Source organism: Neopelma chrysocephalum, unplaced genomic scaffold (assembly GCF_003984885.1).
Source record: "Neopelma chrysocephalum unplaced genomic scaffold, ASM398488v2 Primary Assembly neopelma1_75, whole genome shotgun sequence".
In the NCBI taxonomy this organism is placed as follows: domain Eukaryota; kingdom Metazoa; phylum Chordata; class Aves; order Passeriformes; family Pipridae; genus Neopelma; species Neopelma chrysocephalum.
The window spans coordinates 674210-695775 of record NW_020897736.1 but is presented as its reverse complement, the minus strand read 5'-3'; the positions used below and the strand labels follow the sequence as shown (position 1 = coordinate 695775).

Below are 21566 nucleotides of genomic sequence, written 5' to 3'. Positions count from 1 at the left end.
GCAGTGGATTTTGTACAAGTGTATTAAGAGTGTGTCTTAACATGTCTGTGACTCGCACTTTATTTTTAAATTAATAACTTTGCTGACCTACATAACCAGATCAGGCAGAGCAGTTGACTTTCAGTGGAGGTGGTTGTGCTGCAGTAACATTGAGCTGGCAGCGGTTGCTGCCTTTTTTTTCCAAGATGGAGAATCTTTCATTTCAGTTGCTTGTATTTCCTGTAATGGTGAGAACATTCTTTTGAGAAAATATGGGTGACAGTGTCCTCCTCCCTGGCTGGTGAACTATGGAGGCTTGGATGTCAAGCAGTTGAAAAAATGGGGAAAGAATGAGGGGGGAGTGAGGATGGGATGGGAAACAGAAAGATTTAATTCACATATAAACAATGGGGATTACAGAGAGATGGATTTGCCATGGGCAGGTGTTGTATAAAGATGTCCCCACAGCTTTACTTGTGTGCAGCCTCCTTTCAGTGGGTTTTATCACCAGATCTGTAGTGGTTTGGCTGTTTGCATGTCAGTAAGGTTGGGGACAGATTTATAAATGTGTATATGTAGTAATATTGTGTGGGATACATGTACATCGTAGGCACAGGAGAATTACTCCCAGTCACAGTCTCCCAAGTTTTGTCAGTGTAGATGACAGTAATCAGCTGCTTCCAAACTCTGTAGTGCTCTTGCAGAAAACACAAACTGTATCTGCAGCTGAAGTCTTTGACTTGGGAACTTCCTTCAGGCTTAAGGATTAATTAGTTTTTTCTTGGTGGGCTCGTGTCGGGCCTAACAGAGAACCTGATAGAGCAGAGGGGAAAGAAGAAAGGAAAACGCTTCTTTCACTAACCAGAACTTTGCTGACAAGGTTATTTTGCTGTTTTATATAGTTCATGCTATTTGGAAAAGTAATTGCTATAAATTAAAACGATGTCTTCCTTATGAAGTGTTTACCACATGAAATCTGAGAGGGCTGATTGGTGACTTCACTAGCAAGAGGCAGTAGAGGCTACTTGCTTCTGTAATTTATTTTTTGTCAATAAAGTGCAGTCTTAATAGTTGACTGCTGTTGGGTAAAATGTTTACTTTTACTCTCTGCCCCTTGGCTCCAGGGGTGAACAGTGGAGAAGTTTGCTGCACTGTCCTTCCCTCAGAAACTGGTAGATCTACTTAGTTTAGTGTCAAAAAAATCCCTTCCTTCTCACAGGTTTCCTGAAGAATAGCATAAAACTGTCCTAATGGTTCCTTTCATAATTCTCACTTGCAAGGTTCTTGCTAACAGTTGTGGCAAAGGTTTTCTTTTACTTTGCTCCTCAAAGCTTTATCAAGAAGTGTTTGCAAAATGACACTGCATCAAGAACAGTTATACACACCTCAAAGGTCAAAAAGCCAAGGGGAATAAGAAATATTTTTTAAAATAATTTTTGGTGGCCATGTAACTTCCCTAGCTGTCTCTGGAAGCAGAAATCCTGGTTAAGATCTTAACCTTCAATAAAAAATTGCATTTTGTCATTCTCTTATAAAGCTACAACTTTTTATTCCCAAGTTCATTGCTGTTATGTTTGTCTTGGAGTTCATTGAAGCCAAAGCATTCCTGATTGCCAAATCATACTGCTTGAGTCTTAGAGCAGTGATTGAGGTAGTGTTAATGTAGGTAACTGAGTCTGAGCCTGGGACAGAGCAGGGAAGACTGAAGAATGTCCTTGTGAACACCACGTCTGTCCAGTGCACCTGCTTGTGTCCATCGAGCAAAGCCAGACAGATTCCCTGCCCAGGTGGGATGTGCTGGTGCTGGAGCAGTGCTGGGATTTCTGTGGGTGCTTTATGGCCTGGGGATGACTCAGTTACTGTGGGACAGTCACCTGCTGCTCTTGGCCCCCCAGCTCATGTACCGAAGGCACTTCCAGCTGCACACACGGTGCATTCTCTCTGTTCCAACTGGAGCCAGGCCACAGATCCTGTCCTGTGGAAGAGCTGTTCTGTCTGTAGCTTTCCTATGCTGGATTCTGTTAAAACAACTGAGAGAGACACTTTTAATAGTCTCTCAAGGAGAATACAGTGGTGTTAGATCTCAGAGCTGAATGGCAGTGTGGCATAACGGGTATTCTGTAGCTGTCCTGACATTTCTGTTGCAAGGTATGCATTGACTTATGCCTGAGAAAACAAACCTTGAAGGTCTGAGGAGTTTTTTTCAGGGATAGAATTAAGGAGACTTTGCTGGTGCAGAGGGTGGGTACTGCTCGTTACAGTGCTTGACAGCACAGTTACTGTGGGCTGACTTCCAGGTGGGTTTGCAAGGGTTGGTAAGAATAGTACTGTACTTGAAATAACATTGTTTCACTTCAAGAGTAGACTTTCCAAGCCAGTGATGGTTCCCAGAATTGGCTGCAAGGAGTGGATAAGCCTCCCTGCAATGCTGTGGCTCATGTCGTGGTAGCACCTCCCTGCAAAGCACAGTCAAACCCTTCTGTCTGGGTGGATGTAATGGACTGTCTTTGGGAATCTGTAAAAAAGAACCTGTTTCCAGAATATTATCATACAGTTAGTAATTAATACTGTGCATGTTGTTCTGCAATACTGCACATTTCTGTAGGGCAAAAGAGAAGGATTCTGCTTGGAGAATTCTCAAGTAATTCTATCATCCAAAAATCGGAGTCGTCACTGTGGCTGCATTAAAGCACAGAAAGGAAACTGAGAGTGGTCTGCAATGGTATTTCATATTGTCCTGTGAATAAAGATGTGCTTGCTACATAATATCAAAGCAAACGTAATGGAGTTTCTGATTGTTTTATATGTTTATATGGTGCTGTTTTATAAAATGCATAGATTTTTAACTTATCAATTGCTTTATTTTCTGGCAAAGATTAGAAGACCAATACATAGTATGCTAAAATTAGGTTGTTAAAACAAGCTTTAAAAGAGCACTGTTTGTCTCATGAAGAGGTAAAAATAAAGAACAGCCAAAATGCAATGCAGTAAGAGTTTCAAAATCTGATTGCACTTCTTTTCCTGATAGTGGAACTGGATATTGGATATTTTTCTTCTTGCTGCTTACCCTGCATTGTGCAGGTTGTCCCTGCTTGATAGAAATGAAATGAATAGGGCATGACTGGCTCTTTTAGGCTAATGAGTGTTGTTTTTGTGAACTGCTCAGTGAGTTCTTTATTTTTGTTGGAGCAGGGCATGACAGTCCTGAGATTGGATCTCCCTGGGATTGAGTTGGGGGTGCAGCTCCTGAAATGGCTCCCAAGTCTTGTGTCAGCCTCCAGCACATCAAGGCTGGACACAAATGGGTCTTGTCTGGCTCCCTGCCCCAGAGATGGGCAAGTAGCAGTACTTGGGTTGTCTCACTTTTGCTGAAGGCCTTGTATGAATTTTATAAGCTTTTTCATTTTCCTGTTTCTCGATGTATCTAATGGAAAAGCCTTGCTGAAAGCATAAGAATATATGTTTTTAATGAGAGGAAAGAAATAAGTGTTGGTATTCTAAAACAATGTAAAACAAGGCTTGTGTGATGCTTTTGTTGCTGGTCCTTTCTTTGAAGGCCATGTTTGCAGGTTAAAAAAAGTCCTATGGTAGGAAGAGGATACACAGTGTAATTTCTGTGCATATCAGACCTTAACAGTGAGGTTTGTCATGAATTTTAACAGCACCAGTATTGCCTTGTCAGAGTCAAAATAATGGTAAAAGTAAAATCTGATTCAAACCACATATTAGGGAAGGGAATTAATTTTAAAAGTTAGTTGTAAGTTCAGTGACCATATGCAAAGAAAACAAGAATTAGGACTGAATAAAGGAACTACAAATGCAAAGACATTGCTTCTTGATGGTGAAGGGAGTTGCTGTGTTTTAAAATGTAGCTGAAGATACATTTTCAGAGTAATTCTATATTAGATGACATGTATTCACCAACTTTAGGCCAAAAAATTTAGTGATATGTTGTATAATTAAGCATTTCACTGGTTTATAGTGCTTTAATGCTGCATATGTTTTGATTGCTAATAAAGGAATTAATTATTAATGACAAAATACTTTGCTCCATCTTATAACTCAAATGTGTTTTGCTTTAACATGTGATCATAAACTTGCCTGCTGTAAAGATCTCAAACTTTGAGCTTTTTGACTTACAATTTCAAGGGACTTCCCCCGTTTGCATCAATTTTCTTGCACTGTGTGTCTTGGCCTGATTAATAACAATGGTTTTAATTTGTGACATGAATGGATAAGTCATATGCACTTCATGATTCTAAATAGTCATATACCTTAGAGGGGAACTTAGAATAACTATTTATAGCTTTCATATACCTGTCTTAACAGCTCTTCATTGAGTTGTAATGGCTTAAAAGAAGATACTTCCCCATTTTTCCTCTCAGAGTTTTGGCTCACTAAGTCCATAGGCAAATGTTTTCATTAGGAAGGAGGAACAGTAATGCTGACTGAGTTTACTGCATCTTGCTGCTTTTTCCAAAAGCTTCTGAGGACTACTTTTAATTAGAGGTAGATATTGTAGGATCTTCTAAAGGTCTAACAGCAAATGACCTCATTCTAATGACTATTTGCATAGTATTTTTGTAGATCCCTATTAAACTTTGTCTTCTGTGTAAAAGAACATGCTGTGGGTATTCCATATGTATGACCACTGAAGATACTTAAAATGCATTGAAATCTAGTTAAATGGTGAGCTCTTCTTCCAGCTTTTGTCTCCTTTGGTTTTTTGTTTGAAAGTTTGTAATAGCATTTCTGAGTAGTGAAGGAATGGATTATTTGTCATTGTTGATTGCTGTCATTCACTTCCAAAACATATTTCTGTTTAAGCTGTTGTGTAATGTTGTAGTTGGGAGTCAGCAGCTCTCCCCTGAGCAAGCAGTGCTCCAGGCTCTGTGCTGGTTAGCAAAAGGGAAGAGTTCTTCATTACTTAGTTGAGTTACTGCAGACTTTTCCATGGTTGTAAGAGTGAAAATACACAAAATGCTTGAATCTGTGTTAACTAGTGTATCAAGGCTGCCTGTTGGAATAAAACTAAGCCAGTAAATAGTGTTTTATATGCACTAGTTTTCACTGTGGGGTAATTTCATTTTTTTGTCATCTTACAGTAGTTTGAGGTTTCTCAAAGTGTAAATGTCGTTGCTTTAATTTTTTGGCTGTAACTTACATAACTATATCTGTATTTCAGCACAGTGCCCTCTGTGCTACAGTAAACAGAGCTTATACCAAATTAATCACATTCAGAATGCAGAATTTTCATACTGATGGAGATTTCTCCAGTAGAGTTTAACAATAAAGTGGGGGGGGAACGCTCCAATGAGTAGAACAGAGTCCTTTGTAAACCAGCCCCTGATTGTGGGAAAACGTTCAGATTTTTCTTGCTTAGAAAAACTTCAGAATCAAATAGCATTGTCCCCTTAATTTATCGTATTAAAAGGACAGGAAACAGAGTGTAAAGCTGGACATGGGATACAAGATGGCAAGTTATGACTGTGTTCAAAGACAGTAAGCTTTCTGAATAAAATAATATTTTTCCTCAAATTGAAATATTTTGTGGATTTTCTAAAAAACACTTGTGATGAAATACAGGGTTATTGTGGGAGAGTCTGGTTTGCTTTTGGACTGTGGTGAAGGTTGACTAGACTGGGTGTTACATTTCTGTAAAACGGTGGTGCATAAATAACAGCAAAAATCCTGCCTTAAAGGTGACCTTGTGAGGATGAGAGGAAGGACTGTGTGCTGCTTGTTCTCTGGGTGCTTGTGACAGGTTTGAATGCAGAATTCCTGTCCTTGTTAGAAGTTTTATAAAATGGAAGTCTTGGTCTTAATTTTTGCAGAGAAGGATGGTCCATGTGTGAGGGTCCAGGCAAGCCCAGGGCGTGTGAGAGCTGGTGTTTTCTTCAGGAGCTCTCAGGAGCAGAGAAGGGTAGACAGCAGAATTCCACAGCTCTAATAGTCATCTTTGTTTGCTGTGTAGACTTCTTACACTCTTAATGTTTATTCCAAGTTTTTTTCTAATTTTTGAACCTCTTTTTTTCATACCTAAGAAAGAAGGTAGCCTGATATACTCCATTCCACAACAATTTATTGCTAAAAAAAAAAGTTGTGCTTTAATGAATTGAAATTAAGACCCTGTCCTGTTGTCTAGACTGACAAGAAGAAGTTTAGTCCAGCTTACATGCAGTTAGCTTTTGACTTTGATGGAAGACATACCTACCTGCTGTAATTCCAAAGAGAACAGCAACACTTTCCTACTTATCACAGGATATAGGCCTCACATGTAACAATTGTTAAGAGATGTTTGTAGGACCTCCAGTGAGAACATTCAAATGGGTCTTTTCAGCTGGGGTTCTAGGATCCAAAAGATTCTTGATCTCCAGAAAGATTCTGTGATCCTAAGGCTTCTTTAGATTATAGGACTGCAGCAGATATGCCTTTTGCAAAATTTTTATTTCAAATTCCATCCCATGAAGTAGTAGATTAGTTGCTTATGGCTGTGAAGAGAACGCAGGGTGCCTGGGATGATGCATCAGTTTACACCCTTTGCAAACTGAAATTAGTAATTCTTTGGGGTCTGTTAGGAACAGCCAGCTCACAGCTGCTCCTGGAAGCATCAGTTAGTGGAACAGTGTAGGAAACTTTGATTTGAATCTGTTCTGTAGTCTCAATCTTGTAGTGATTTGTTCTATGATAAAATAAATGAGAGCTATAAATATTAGCACTGGATGTAAGAATGCACTGGCATTTTGAAGAATTTGGAGATTCAGGCAGAAGATTATGGACCTGAATTAGGCAGTGCTGCTTAACCTCCCGTAGATCAAAGAATCATCATGGGATGGTTTGGGTTGGAAGGAACCTTAAAGAGCACCTGGTTCCAACCCACTTGCTGTGGGCAGGGACACCTTCCACTAGATCAGGTGCCAAAGCCCCATCCAACTTGTCTTTGGACACTTCCAGGGCTGGGGCAGCCACAGCTTCTCTGGGCAACCTGTGCCAGGGCCTCCCCACCCTCACAGGGAAGGATTTCTTCCCTTTAACTAATCTAAACCTACCTCCTTTTGGTTTGAAGCCATTCCCCCTTGCCTGTCACTCCATGCTCATGTCCAAATTCCCTCTCCAGCTCTCTTGGCCCCTTTACAGGCACTGGAAGGTGCTCTAAGGTCTTCCTGGAGTCTTTTCTTCTCTGGGCTGAACAACCCCAGCTCTCTCAGCCTGTCCCTGTATCAGAGATGCTCCAGCCCTCAGGGCATCTTCATGGCCTTGCTCTGGACTCACTGCAGGAGCTCCATGTCCTTCTTATGCTGGGGGCCCCAGAGCTGGACACAGCGCTCCAGGTGGGGTAGAGAGGGACAATCCCCTCCCCTGACATGCTGGCTGTGCTTTTTGTGGTGTTGCTCAGGATACAGTTGACTTTCTGGGCTGCAGACACATCTTGCCAAGTCATGCTGTGTTTCTCATCCACTAACACCCCCCAAGTTCTTCTCCCCAGGTCTGCTCTCGCTCCATTCTCTTCCCAGCCTGGATCTGTGCTTGGGATTGCCCTGGCCCAGCTGCAGGACCCTGCACTTGGTCAGGTTTGCACAGACCCACCTGTCGGGATCCCTCTGAGTGGCTGCTCTTGCTGATATCTCAGATTCCTGCTGTGCTGCTCAAGGAGCCCCATTTCCCCTTAGGGTGTAGCTGCACGTTTTCTTAAGCAGCCTTTGGTAGTTGAGCACAACTTGCTGTGAGCTGGGTGTAGCTGTTGGTGTGCTTATGTGATGAACTGAATTGCTGTCTGATCTGGTTGGAAAACTTATTTTTCAGATTGGTGAGCTCTTCATTCTGGTTCAGTGAATAAACATTTCTTCTAGAAGAGCTCAGGAGGTGTTTCTTCAAACAAGTGGTGAGAGGGGGGAGAAAAGAGAGAGCAATTAACTGCTTAATTAGTACAGCTGTCAAATATCTGCTGTAGCCTTATTCAGTTGAGGCATAAAAAACTGATATTAGCTACAGTAACAAATATTGCAGTGGTTATCACAGTGGGAACCAAATGCTTTCATTTTACTTCCTTTGGGGAATTTAAACAGAAGGCAGAGATGCCAGATTAAGCAGGTTGAAGGTGGATATATTACTGGGGTTACTGTTGTCTGTGTCTCAGTAGCTTTCTAATGCAAAAGTTGTTCTTTTAAATACTCTTTGAGGGTAATGTTGTATTGTTCTATGTTGGCAGGTTTATATTTTGGCAGGGACGGGAACCTGCCTGGTGCTGACTCTTAAGGGGACATGATGGGATATGCTCAGTTTGTGTCACAGGGTGGAGTGAAAGTACATGGATTGAAAATAGTTTGGTACACTGTACTCCTAATGTCTGGAGTTCCTTAAAGACACTCCAGGTAATAAATGGGTTTCTGTTACTTCGCCCCAAAATAATAAAGGTTCAAAATCTCTCCTGTTTCCTTCCTTTTCATATCAGAAAAGAACCATGAATTATGAGTAACTGATTTTTATAGCTCAGTTGTCACCATCCAGCACCATGTATTGTGTTGAAGTGTTTGCTGTCCATATGTACTGCTGTAGGGGAAGATGTAGGCCTTATTTAAGATTGCAGTTTAGTTGATGGCTATTGGAGCTATTTAGCCAAAGCTTAGGTCACTTCAGTAAGCAGTGCCTGTAAAGCTCCCATGCTTAGCATTGGGAAAGCAGATACCATACGTTTTGCAGGTGACATACGTCAACATTTTCACTGACTATAAGAAATTCCCTTCAATGCAAATTCTGGGAGTTTTGTCTTCATGAAAAATGACCTTGTCAAGCAGTATTCTTAGTATTTTGAAACAGTTGTATTTTGGTTACTGCTGTTTTGCTATTCCCACGGGGAGAGTTGTCTTAACAGTAAATGGGGTTTCTGTGTTTTCAGTTTTGCTTTTGAAAAATCTCATGCTTGTTTTCTTGATGCTTATCTGTTTTATTTTCTAGGCCTTCCTTAAATCTTTCCATGTCTGAATGGACTCCCGAATGTAATATAGTTTATACTCCAGAAGCGGATATGAAGAGTGAAGTTCCTTCTGATGCACCAAAGAGACAGGAGAGTCTGAAGGGGATCCTCTTGAACCCTGAGCCTATTGGGGCGGCCAAAAGCTTCACTGCAGAAGTTGAGATGATTGCCAGTAAAGTGGGGAATGAGTTCTCCCACTTATGTGGTGACTCTCAAAAGCAGAAGGACATGAATGGCAACCACACAGACCAAGAAAAAAGTATCGTGGTGCGAAAAAAACGCAAGAGCCAGCAGGCTGGTCCTTCCTACACTCAGAACTGTCCTGACAAGGAAAACAAAGGAATCCTGGGATTGAGACAACATCTAGAAACACAGAGTGAGGACAATGACTCTTCTTTTAGTGACTGTATCTCTTCACCTTCGTCTAGCTTACACTTTGGAGACTCTGACACAGTAACATCTGAGGAAGAGAAGGATGCTCCTGTCAGACACCCTCAGGCAGTGCTGAATCCTGCGAGCAGAACTCACAGTGCCAGGTCACACAAGTGGCCTCGCACTGAGGCAGACTCTGTACCCGGGTTACTCATGAAAAGGCCCTGTTTTCACAACAGCTCTCTAAGAAGGCTCCCATATAGGAAAAGAGTTGTGAAAACAGGTTCGTCCCAGCGGACCCAGAACCAAAAGGAGCGGATTTTGATGCAGAGGAAGAAGCGGGAGGTGCTGGCTCGCAGGAAGTACGCGCTGCTGCCCAGCTCCAGCAGCTCCAGCGACAACGACCTCAGCAGCGAATCCTCCTCCAGTTCATCTACTGAAGGGGAGGAAGACTTGTTTGTGTCACCTGGTGAAAACCACCAGAACAGCACAGCTGTTCCTTCAGGTAAAGCTAAGTCCTGAGTTATTTTTTATTAATTGTCTTTCATCGGGCACAATAGCCTTTTGTAAGTTCTTTGGAGCTGTATTTGTGTTTTTGTAGAAGTTAGTGCTACAAATAGACTTGCTGCAAGTAATGTGAACATTACAAAATAAATTCTTGATGGGAAAAATACATGCAGAGCTTACAGTAGAATTACAGCAAATCTGAAATCTTTAATGTAAAAGTTAATGGTTTCTGAACAATGTACTGGAAGGTTGCTCAGTCTGATTAGTCATGTACTGCTGAGTTGATCCATTTTTTTTTTTTTAGCTGCTGAACTGTATTAAAAATTTTAGCTACTATGGCTTTGGTAACTGACTGTGGTAATAACAATTCCATAGAAATATCTGCTAGTACTTAACTGCATTTGAAAATATAGAAAGCTGTGAAGAGAAAAAAAGTTCATTGTGATAAGAACTTGAAATAGGAGGCACTTGAAGAAGCTTCAGTGCTGGGATAATAAGAGAAAAGTATTGTATATATATCAAATGTTTTACCTAGATAAACTCAGTGCAGTGAGCTTGGAGTTGGTTTACATGATTGCTTCTCTGGTATATCTTGACATGGTATTTGAATGCATCAGTGTTTGGAGGAGGATTTTTTGGGGGATGTTTTTGTTTGTTTTTGTTTTGTTTTCTGGGTTTATTTTTGTGTTTGTTTTTGTTTGTTTTTTTGTTCATTGATGTATTTTCTTGGCCTTCCTTTCATCTTAAATTTGCCAAGTGAAAGTAGTTGTGCATTTTGTTTATTAGTTTAGCTTTTTATAGAGCATGGGGAAGTAGATAGAACACAGCATGGTGTTAATTTGTGCAACCATGTGTTTTATAAAGCGACAAATATGTTTTAAAAAATGAAACCATGTATCAGACTGTGCTGATAATTCTAAGAAAAAATGACTGAAAGTACAAGGACAGGCTTAAAAAAAGGTGTGAATGTTCATGTTAATGCAGGATTTGTTCTTGAACAGAACCAGAGTCCTAAATATAGATTATTGCTTGTTATTCATTGTAGCAAGAAATAACTTGGATGTTGGTCTTTAATGTGCTGTTTAAATATAAGAAGTAAAATCTGTAATGTCAAATTCTTACTTATGCAGTGCTAGGGCTGCATATAGAACTCTGAAGCAGAAGAAGTATTGCACAGCCTTAATTAACTTGATGCAAATTTGTGGGGATAGAAATTAATTTTTGAAGCCTAAAAAAGTTACATTTGACATGCATGTTTAAGCACATTGAAGAGTATGATTTGTAAATAATAAATGTGTGGGGATATGCATACATTTATATTAAAAAACAATTTGGGAAACTCATGGTAACACCTCTGTTTCCAAGTTAATAGTTTTTTATCATTATCAGAGAGGGTGGAGTTTCATGTAACTGTAAAATGTTGCAGGACATTAACAACTCTTTCCACACAGAAGTGGAGAAGTCCAGTGGCTTTTTATACTACTTAAAAGCACACTGAATATATGAAATTGTTTCTTTTCCTGTAATGAATGAAAATCCATACAGTTAATTTTAGATTAAAATACTGACATCAGTTGTAACTGAAAGAAGATATGCTTTAAAAAATGTGTTCTGTGGTGACTGTACTTCAGCACTAACGCTTGCAGTGAGCTGAAAAGCAGCTCTGGCGTAGAGTGTGTGAATACTGGGGGTTTTTTCCTAGTGGAAATATGTATTGATGGAAAGTTTTGAGCATTTTATTTACATTGCAGATAGAATGGGAAGTTGAGCAGACATCCTGTGTGAAAGTGCCCTATTTTTAGCAAGATAAAAATGTGATTAACATTTTCTGTAGCTTTTCTGCTGTTACATAAGGCATTTCTAGTTATTGAGTTAATTAGGACAGAAATGGGGCCAGCTGGAAAAATAGCTGTGCAGCTTCTCTGTGTAGTGAGCAAGCAGGATGGGGTTTCTATAAGAGGAAAGAGTTGTATTGATAGTAGTGCTACACTGGCTGGTTAATGATAGGGAAAATATTTTTGCTCTACATTGGCACATATGCATCTGCTGAAATGACAGAATATACTGAAGGACAAATAACTTCTGCTAAGAATATGAGGCCTGTGGCATTTATGTAAAAGTACTAGAGGATAGGCTTAGGAAAGGAGGAGAGTAATAACAATAATCAGAAAAAAATACAATTAAGAAGGTGCGGTAATAACTGAATTTCTAATGAGCAGGCATCAAAATGATGTGATTTCTCTTGTAGCCAGCTGAATGGCAATTTTTATTGAGAATATGTCAGAAAATATTTCTTTGCTTTGAATGGTGGTGTTTGTCTAAAGATACAGTGCATTTAAAGAACTAGTAAATTTAATTAGTGTATACTGTTTTGGAAAACATTGCTGATTGTTGCAAGAAATTAAAGTAACAGATCTTTTTATTTAAGGAGGTATTTAGTAAGTTGGTTCTTGTTAATAAAACTAATTTGGCTAATTTCAGAAAATCATATGGATGGAGCTGTGAAGGGGGGGATTGTTTGTTTATCAAAACCTTTACCAAAAAAACCCTCCAAACAGCACTATGTAGGATTTTTCCTCCTTTTCCATCAGGGTTTTAGCTATTCTTCTGGTACAACTTTGTGCTTTGGAAGTGTGAGAGTATTGAACGAGTATGTCCTGACACCTGGGAATGGGTTCTATTGTTTTCCCAACTGTTTTGCCACAAAAGGGAGTACCTCATTAAATCTGGGATGAGCAGCTGAAGCTCCTTCAGGAGACAGAGGGGAGTTGGGGGCAGAAGGACAATGTAAAACCCCTTGTGTGTCCTTTAATGCTACAGCTGAAGGTGCAGGTGCTTTTAGGGGTGTATATTCTAACTGGAATGTTAATCAGTGGATTTTAATTGCAGTACTGAGCTCACAGTTAAAATGACAGCAAGCAGCAGGATTTTTGCTGTAAAACAAATTTTGATTCTGTGTTTTGTTTAGGTAGTGCAGAAGCTTTTCTCTAACCCTGTTATACACACCTATAGAGAGAATCCTCTTTTGACTTCACTTATGAAAGGTGGCAAAATTTCAGCTTTTACTGTAGTTGGATCTCTGTAATGTTGTAATGCTTCTACTGGTATTTGATTTTCATCTTGGATCTAAAGGGTTGGGGGTGCTATTTGGAGACAGTCTGCAGGGAAATCTAACAAAAGCTAAAATTGGAACAAGTTTTTAGCCTCTACTCTGATTTGTCAATAAAACAAAACTCTGGAAAATGGGAAGGTGGTATTGAAAAATCTGAGTGGAGTTTTGCACTGTCATAAATTGTTCACCTAATAGCACTTATAATTCCTTCAGGGTCTGACATGTTGTTTTATATTTTTGAGCAACTAGTGCTAGACAGGCTTTCCTCTTCCCTTAGGATGTAATGTAATGCTGATGAGAAGCTGCTCAAGATTTTATTCAAAGCTGCTTAGAATGATAAGACTGAGTTTATTCACAACTGTCCTCTTGATCCTCTAATGTATTTGTTGTTTGTCTCCCCAAAAATGTTGAATATAGACATTTGATATTTCACAAGCCAGAGGCTGGTGAAAATGTTAAGCATGTACCACTTTATGTTCAGATTACTTTAACAGGTTTAAGATAAACTGGTATTAAGTGGAAATGAGCTTCCTGTTGTTAGAATTGATTATTTTTCAGTTCCTTAATCCCTCCTAAAAACTACAGCATGCAGTCCTTTTCTCAGAGTAACCGATGCAGCTCATCATTCCAAGCTGTTATCCCAATAGCATTAGTGGATAAGGAAGGGAATAAATATCCTGTTTACTGTGCCACTTACTGGAGAAGGGTCAGGGAAGAGCTGGGAAGTGATGAGGGAATGAGCACCTGGCTCTGTGAGCAGTGGACATTAATCAGTGCTGTTCTATCCATCTGCTGTGAGTTGGAGCTTTAAATAGCTCCAGTAATAAACATTAGTGGGGAATTCAGCACTTCCCCCTTGCTGCTGCAGCTCTCCGTGCTGAGAAGATGCTGCTCCTGGAATCGGGTTGCTGTGGCATTGCCCTCTGCACTGAGGTTTATGTGCTTGGCTAAGAATGGTCGGTAGAGGTCTGAATTAGCACAGCTCAGCCTTGGACAGAATCCCCGGAATTCGGGTTGTTCACGGTCTCTTCCAGCAGGGCGCAGCCTCCTAACCCATTTGTGTGTCTTGGAAAATTTCTCCCATCATGCACAGCTATTGGAAAGTATATTCCAAGTAAGTCTGAGGTACAGAAAAACTGTCATCATCTAACACTAAGGGAAAGGCAGGTTCTAGGAATCCTTGGCAGAATGTTGGCAGCACTAAATTGTAGTAACAATTAAAGCTTTGTTTTCTTAGCAGGATATTATGATTTTATGAGAAGAATGGCACGGGATTTCTACAAGCAGAATTCAGTTGTGCAACCTGTAAACAGCACAACACAAACTTTATACTACCACTTCAGTTATAATTTCCAATCACCTGGACCCTCTGCAGGTCAAATCTTAACATGCAGTTTGCTTTATCAGTACACCAATCATAATCTAGACTCAAACTATATAAAAGAAGACGGGTCACTCACTCAGTGCTCAGAGGAAGCAGATGATGATGATGGAGGTGTCCCTTGCCACCAGTGAGGGGTGGGAGTCGCAGATCTGTTCCAGGTTCCCACTTAGAACTTGGAGCTGCTTGATTTTCCAGGAGCAATCCGTGTGATTCCAGCTTCCCTGGGGCGGGAAATCAACAACACCTGCTTGGCTCAGTGCCTGGCACCTCCAAGGCCAGCAGGCAAGGGAGGAATCTTCTGGTGCCCAGGAATCTCGAGGATAATAGAGAGGGGAGGTACAAATCTGTTTGGTTTGTCTACTTGGGTCACAGGACCTTCAGAGCCTGAGAATGAGGGAAAGCGAACAAATAATGTGACTGGCTCAGACAGAGGGTGGCACTCTAAAATGGTGCCATTTGTGCTAAATGTGCTGACAGGGTTGAGGGCAGGGAGTACCAGTCATACCTAGTTCAAGAAGTCTGAGAGTTAAATGGGGTGCTCAGTAACACTGGTAGGATATTATTATTTTACCCATTTCACGCTGAAATATTTTCCAGGTAATTATCTTTAATTCCCAAGCAAGAGGGGCTGCAGAGGCACATGGTACCAACCAGTTCAACAAGGGATTCCACACACTTAGTGACAGCTGTCCATGAGCACTGACTGGACAATGAAGTGCACTCTGACATTGTTGTAGGTGCTGTGTGGTTTGAGGGGTTTTAGTTAAAATTTGTAGCCTGAATTTCCTGCTCTGACTGCAGAGTTTTGCAGCTGGCAGAGAGAACATGGGCCTGAGCAGACTCCTGGTCTGATCCAGTGAAAGCTTGGAACTCAAAATAAGTCATCCCTGTCACTGAAACTTGACTGCTTATTTTAAAGCTCTTCTAGTTTCACTTGTGGCATGATCAGACTGTCTAACTTGAAATTATGTATTGTAAAACACTCATTATCTTACATGTAATATTTGAACTGGTAAAACTCCATGTTAATTGCAAAATAGATATAAAAATACCTTCCATGAGCGACAACAATCAGTCAAACATAAATTTGGGTATTACACTGGTGTTATGTCCTTGGTGGGGTCTCTGTGTTAATGATGATTGATTAATCTCAAGAGTTATGCCATGGTCTTTAAGAGTTAAGTAATAATATATATATTATACATGTTATACTGTGCAAAGCTCAGTCTCTTGCTTACAACTTCTGGATTACTAAGGTGTTTGATTCTAAACTTTGCTTCCCAGCAAGTTGGTCTGTCAGTGGCACCTGGCAGCTGCTGTTCTGAAGTAATCTTACAACTTTCTGGGGAAAAATATACTCATTTACTGATCTAAATGTTGGACTACAGAGTATTATATTATTATAAAAGTTATATTCTGCTTATTAAAGTACTTTAATCTATCAGATTTACTGTCTTTGTGATGGGAGGCCTGGAGGAGGGTGTGTTTTTATTTTTAAGGGAGGATTATAATTTGGCACATGTTCAGATTTGGATTCAAGCATGTGTAGTTTATCCCTTCTCCCAGGCTGGCTGAGCACTAGATTTCCCTCTTTTAAAAGAGAGGAAAAAAGCTTCTGTAAAGAAGTTACTGATTATTTCTGATTAAAAGTCACATACAAAGCTTAATTACCAACTGCTGTTCAAAGGTCTGAATTGTTGGGATATGCAAAACTTGCAAACTGAAATGTGGTGTTTTGCATGCACTATAAAATATTATTTGTGGATGTGAGCAGGGGAAAAACACCCCAAATTCTGTGGAAACTGAAAAGAATCCTAGCTGTAATTTTCAGAAGTTTTGTTTTTAACTAGCTCATTTAAAATGTAGAATGAGTCTGTCAGTGGTAGCCCAAAGGCTAATTTAGTCACAAACAACTAGGGTATAATTTGCTTGCTATGATTTGTGATTCAGAAGATGACAAAAGTAGTGTGTACCTGCGGGAGGATGATTTTCTGTTTGTTTTATAGCCCTGGGTATTATTCTGAAAGTAGTACAAAATACCTCACATCTGCATAACTATTCTGCTGTCAACAATCCAGTGACTCTTCTCCTTGAAGGGAGATTACCTTCAAGGACTTTAGGATTAGTGTAGTTAACACTCATTAGACAGATTTAGCTGCTCTCTTATGGGTTCAGTCATTTAGATGATACATTGATGAGTAAGGTATTCATACTTTAAGATCAGTTTTCCTTGAAGTTCTTTACAGACAGAAGATGGCTGGTCAGTGACTGGTATGTGCTAAAAGCAAGAAGGTGAGTCCACCTTGTCATGGTGGACTATGGAAAACAATTGAACAAATATTTGCATAGTTTAGAGTTTTTTCTGTTTAATTTTGCAGAAAGTTCCTTGTATAGCAAAGTACTCCATGGGATGAAAACCTCATCAGTTTGTGCTTTTGACTTGGGAAGGTGTTACTAGAAGCATGAACAGTAGAATATATCCTACAGTGCTATATCCTACTTGGAGAGACTTGGACTGTTTTCCTAAAGATTTTCTTTGTTATTTTGGAAATCATAAAACCTGTTCATTCAGTAGCAGTCCTGGTGGTTTCTACAGTCTGACTCGTGTAGTCTATAAAATCACATCTTGACTAAAGATTTGCTTAAAAAAAAGATTAGGTAAAATGAACTTTCAAACCTTGACAGAGGTGAGTATCTGAATTGTGTGGATACTCAGTTTAGAACTCCCTTTGGTTTGTGTGAGCTAAGCTTGTGTAAGAATTTCAGTAGAGCTGCACAGTGGGTGAATTTTGCTGTAGGTGCCCAAGGCATATGATTTTGTCCTCAAGGAGGACCTGTTTATTTTCTGAAGTAACAAACTCATATTTAAACCTAAATCTTCCCACTTTTGCACCTGTCATAAATTTCAATAAATATTGAGCCTGTGGCCATGTGGACTCTGAGGAGTGCTCTCAAACGTGCCATAATTCAGAGAAGTGCATGTTTGGAAGGTGGGAGACAGACAGTTATGTTTTTCTAACTGCCTTTCCCAGCTGCTGGGCTGGCTGGTTTTGTCTGAGGAGCTTCTGAGATAGCTTTGTGTAAGGAAGCCGCTGCTTATTTGCCTGTGATAACTATGATATTTACATTCTTCTGAATGTGATGGTGACTCGAGCTGCTGCCTTTAACTTTTGAGTAATTGGCCTTTCAGTATTTTCAATTTTGGAATGTGACTTTGTTTTTTAGACATTGCATATTTTCAGTTTTCCCCAAAATTTTCGTACAAGTTCTGAGAATTAAATTTTATTATGTACAACTGCAGAAGTTTGAGTTACCAGTATTTAGAAGCATCACTCTTTCCATCGTCAGCCACCAGTCTTTCTGGAATAAGTGTGACCAGAAACAAAGGCCATTGGAAAATAAGTAATGCAGTTTGGTTTTCTTCAAAATATAAAAATGTTGATATGGGGAAAATGGATAATCTGCCCCACCTTGTCACTGGATAGAGCAGCTGAGAACAGTCTGTCCCTACAGGATGTAAATGTTGACTTGAATGGGACCAAATTCTTCAAGCACTTTTCTTGAAGCAATTTGCAAATAACAGATTTTGTGATTTCTAAGGTATATAGCTCATCTATTTAGGAGGTTCTTTTGTGCTCAGTGAACTATCTATAGCTCAATTTGAGAATTCTAGATAGCTCAGACTTGTCACTGTCAGTGTTAGTAGAAAACACTTTTCAGCAGTAGAAAAGTGTTTCATATGTCTGCATATTAGGCTGGGACTTGGATAACTCTAACAACATTTTAAAAAAACAAGCTATTGGTGATAACAAACCACTACTGCTTTGCTAGTTTGAAAGTTTATTCTGTTTTAATATTTAAAAAGTGAATTTTGTTGGTAATAAAATGCACTAATTTATTTCAATACAATATAATTCAAGTTTGCATACCTACCCCACACCCAGTCCTCTGTCTCCTTCCTTTTTTTACTTCAATATTTACAGCAGAATTGCTCCCTTTCATAATTAGGTCACATATTTGACAGTTGCACCTAAAGCTTTGACATGGAATTCTCTGCCTACATGTATTTTTAGTCTAGGAAAAATAGTCTCTTATAATGACAGCTCCTGAGATAGATAAAGTGTGCAAACTTTCTTCTTCCTTTTTCCTCCTCAGGAAGTATTGATGAAGATGTTGTGGTGATTGAAGCATCCTCCACTCCCCAGGTCACTGCTAACGAAGAAATAAATGTTACCTCAACAGACAGTGAAGTGGAGATTGTCACAGTTGGTGAAAACTACAGGTGAGATTTGCATCTCTCTGTATTAATAGTTTTGCTTGTCTGCAGGTCTGTCACAATACTCTGTGTGGCTTAATGTCACTGAAACTCTGACCAGGATGCATAGTATGCATTTTTTGTTAAAAAAATACAAACCAAGCCAACAAAACAAGTCCCAAACAACAACAAAAAACCCCCATGAACAAGAAAACCCAAAGCACAGCTTTGCCAAAGCTTGACAATTCCAACTCCTCTGGAGTTGCTGAGGTGGTTGTAGTTGGTGTGACTGATGGGCAGGATTTTGGCAAAGCAAAGCTGCACAGGGAGATGCTGGAGAGAGCAAGTGTAGGCTGAGCTGACTGTCTGGGGATTACCTGAGCATTTCTCAGGTCATCTCATTTCTCATCCTGCTGTTTTTGAAGCACCTGCTGTGTATGTTCTCCAGTTCTTCCATGCCTGTCTGGAAGTTTGGTTCCATATTTGTCACGTTTTACAGAATCTATTAAAGCGGAGTTCCTTGAAGAAGAAAACTTCAAACCTGACTGAAGCCAGATGAGATACATTAAAAAAATAGCTTTATATCTTCCCAGCATCAATAAGAAATGTTTTCTGTTGTAGCCTTAAAAGACTTGAAAAAATTAGTTCTTTCTTCCCTTATCTTCTGCAACACTACAGCCAAAACAGTGGTAGCTCCATGGTGATTTGTGCAATGGAGTTTGTTTGTTTTTAGTGAAGTCATTCCCTTTTCTTCACATTTTCCTTTTCTGAAATCTGAGTACATTGTTTTTCCAAATTGGAAAATAAGAGCCACTTGATTTATGTAAATACTGAAGAGTCAAAGTTTTTTGAGAGTGAAATGGTAAATACAATACTGTAAAAATATTGTTCCCTTAATTAAAGACTGTATCCTACAAAGAGAATACAGACTCAAAGGTCGTTGTTTTGAGTGTTTGGGTTTGTATGGCTAAATTAAACAGACTGGGTGCTAAGTGTTATAATAGAGAGATAAAACCATCCCTTTCCTTAGGTATGGTTACAGGCTTATGATTTCCTCTTCTCAAGCTACATTTCATTTTAGTTTAAGTATTACACAGAGCTATATTTGTTCTTCAAGAAGGGGTAACAAAATAATATTAGAGAGAGAAGTCCAGAGATTTTGCACTTCTTGGACATTTTTGAAATTTGAAGTATAGAAATTGTCCTCTGAAAACACAGTCTGTCACAAGTTAACAAGCAAAAGTACTTTAGGTTCACAAATTGTTGTTGTCTGCAGTTTTTGTTGTCATTTATAGATCTGCTGTTTCAGACTGCATAGGAATAGTGTAGGATTTGGAGAGTCTTCATCTACTATTAATAAAGTTAAAACAACATCAGATGTAATTGCTGCCTGACCATGTTTGTAGGGTTTCACAGTGAATTTTTTGCAAGTTACCTGTATGTACATGGAACAAGGTATAAAGCCCTTTAAACTCTGTGTTGGGTATTTGCTGTTTTGTTATGTGGCAAAGGCTGCAGCAACGTTTGTGAGGACTCGTCGAGTGAATGTGGAGTTGGGGCCTGTTTTGATGTGACAATGCTTTTCTGATGATAGGGAATAAAAAGAATACTGGCAAAATGTAGGTCGATCCTTAAAGTGTTAACCTTCTCAAAGGTCTCGTTCTGCACTCGGACACACAAGATCCCACTGGGGACAGAGCTCTGGCTCTCACGCTCCACGAGCTCCGGAGCAGCGGAACCGCAGCAGGGTCTCCACGGTCATCCAGCCCCTGAGGCAGAACGCGGCCGAGGTCGTGGACCTCACGGTGGATGAGGATGGTGAGTGCTGTGGTCAGAAAATCCTCCTGTGGCCTTCCTTTTAAAATTAAAATGTAGCCCTTTCCAGTCTGTCTGTTACATCTAATTTTTCTTCCAAAGCTGCCTTGGGTGTGTGTCTGAGGGCTGACTCACCAGGCAGAAATTACAGAGCAGGTTGGAACTACTTCTTGAAAAATATGCACTTACTTCAATACAACACTATAAAAGGAAAACCTGTCGTTGCCTATGCTTTGCAATAGTTACTGTTCTTTCAGGCCTTGGAGTAGAAATTAAAAAAAAAAAACAAAACAGAAAAACAAACACAAAACAAAAGCAAACCCGAAACTACTAAAGTGTGTTATGTTTCTGAAGCTGTAACCTTCCATTGTTTCCTAACATTAAAACCTGCTGGCACTTACCAAGTCTATTCCTGCTGAAAATCATAAGAGCAACTTCCAGGTATATTCAAAAAGTTGAGAGAAGGAAAAACTAAAGCTCATGTAGATTTTTGCAAGTTTATTTTTTTGTGGCTGGTGGTGGGTTTGGGGATTTCTTGTGTGCATATTACTTTTAATGTTTTAACAGCAGTTTTGTCCTGATGTGGTTCTGTCCCTGAGTTCATCACAAGCTCTAGTATTTTGCAGTATCTTATTCTTCAAGTTGACTTGATTTTTGGGGTGGGTTGGAGAGTTGGAAAGGCTTGGGAATAGTTTTGATTGGTTGATGGTTTTTAAGGGAGAGGCTGAGTTGGTTTACAGATTCTTCATGGATTTACTGTGAAATATCCCAGTTGAAAGAGTGTAGGCTTCTATTGCTTTACTCCTAAAACTCAAATTATAGAATTTAGTCTTAAATTCAGAAACCAAATTATTTTTAAAAATATTATTACGGGACAAACTTTTACTTCTATAATGAGTGTATTTCAGACTAGCTGTTTCTCCCGCCTCCTGGAGGAAATGACTTTCTACGATGAGTCTTCCAGGATTTCAGGAATATTATTTTTGGGTTTAGGTGTCAAACTTCACACATGAACTAGTGTAAAATGATAGAACTTCTGCATTAACACTGTTATAAGGAAGCTGTGCAGTTTATCACAACTTTGCTGTCTTCTTCAAAGGTACAGGACTTTAAAAGTTTGCTGACTGCTTTCATGAGCATAAGGGTCACATCTCCATCTGTCTGCCTG

The 21566-nt window shown here is 39.6% G+C and overlaps 1 protein-coding gene across 5 annotated transcripts in view; it reads left to right on the top strand.

The window, feature by feature from the left end:
• The window catches only part of RNF111 (ring finger protein 111), a 54032-nt gene that overhangs the window by 11284 nt on the left and 21182 nt on the right, over positions 1–21566 (top strand). For 3 of the 5 annotated variants that reach the window (XM_027688316.1, XM_027688319.1, XM_027688317.1), the window contains 3 exons: positions 8935–9830; positions 18484–18610; positions 20238–20401. In XM_027688316.1, coding sequence (XP_027544117.1) covers positions 8954–9830; positions 18484–18610; positions 20238–20401 — 1168 coding nt within the window. In that variant the 5' untranslated portion in view covers positions 8935–8953. Of the gene's footprint in view, positions 1–3171; positions 3359–7782; positions 7862–8934; positions 9831–18483; positions 18611–20237; positions 20402–21566 lie in introns of all 5 variants that reach the window. The other 2 variants (XM_027688318.1, XM_027688315.1) reach the window with 2 other exon arrangements.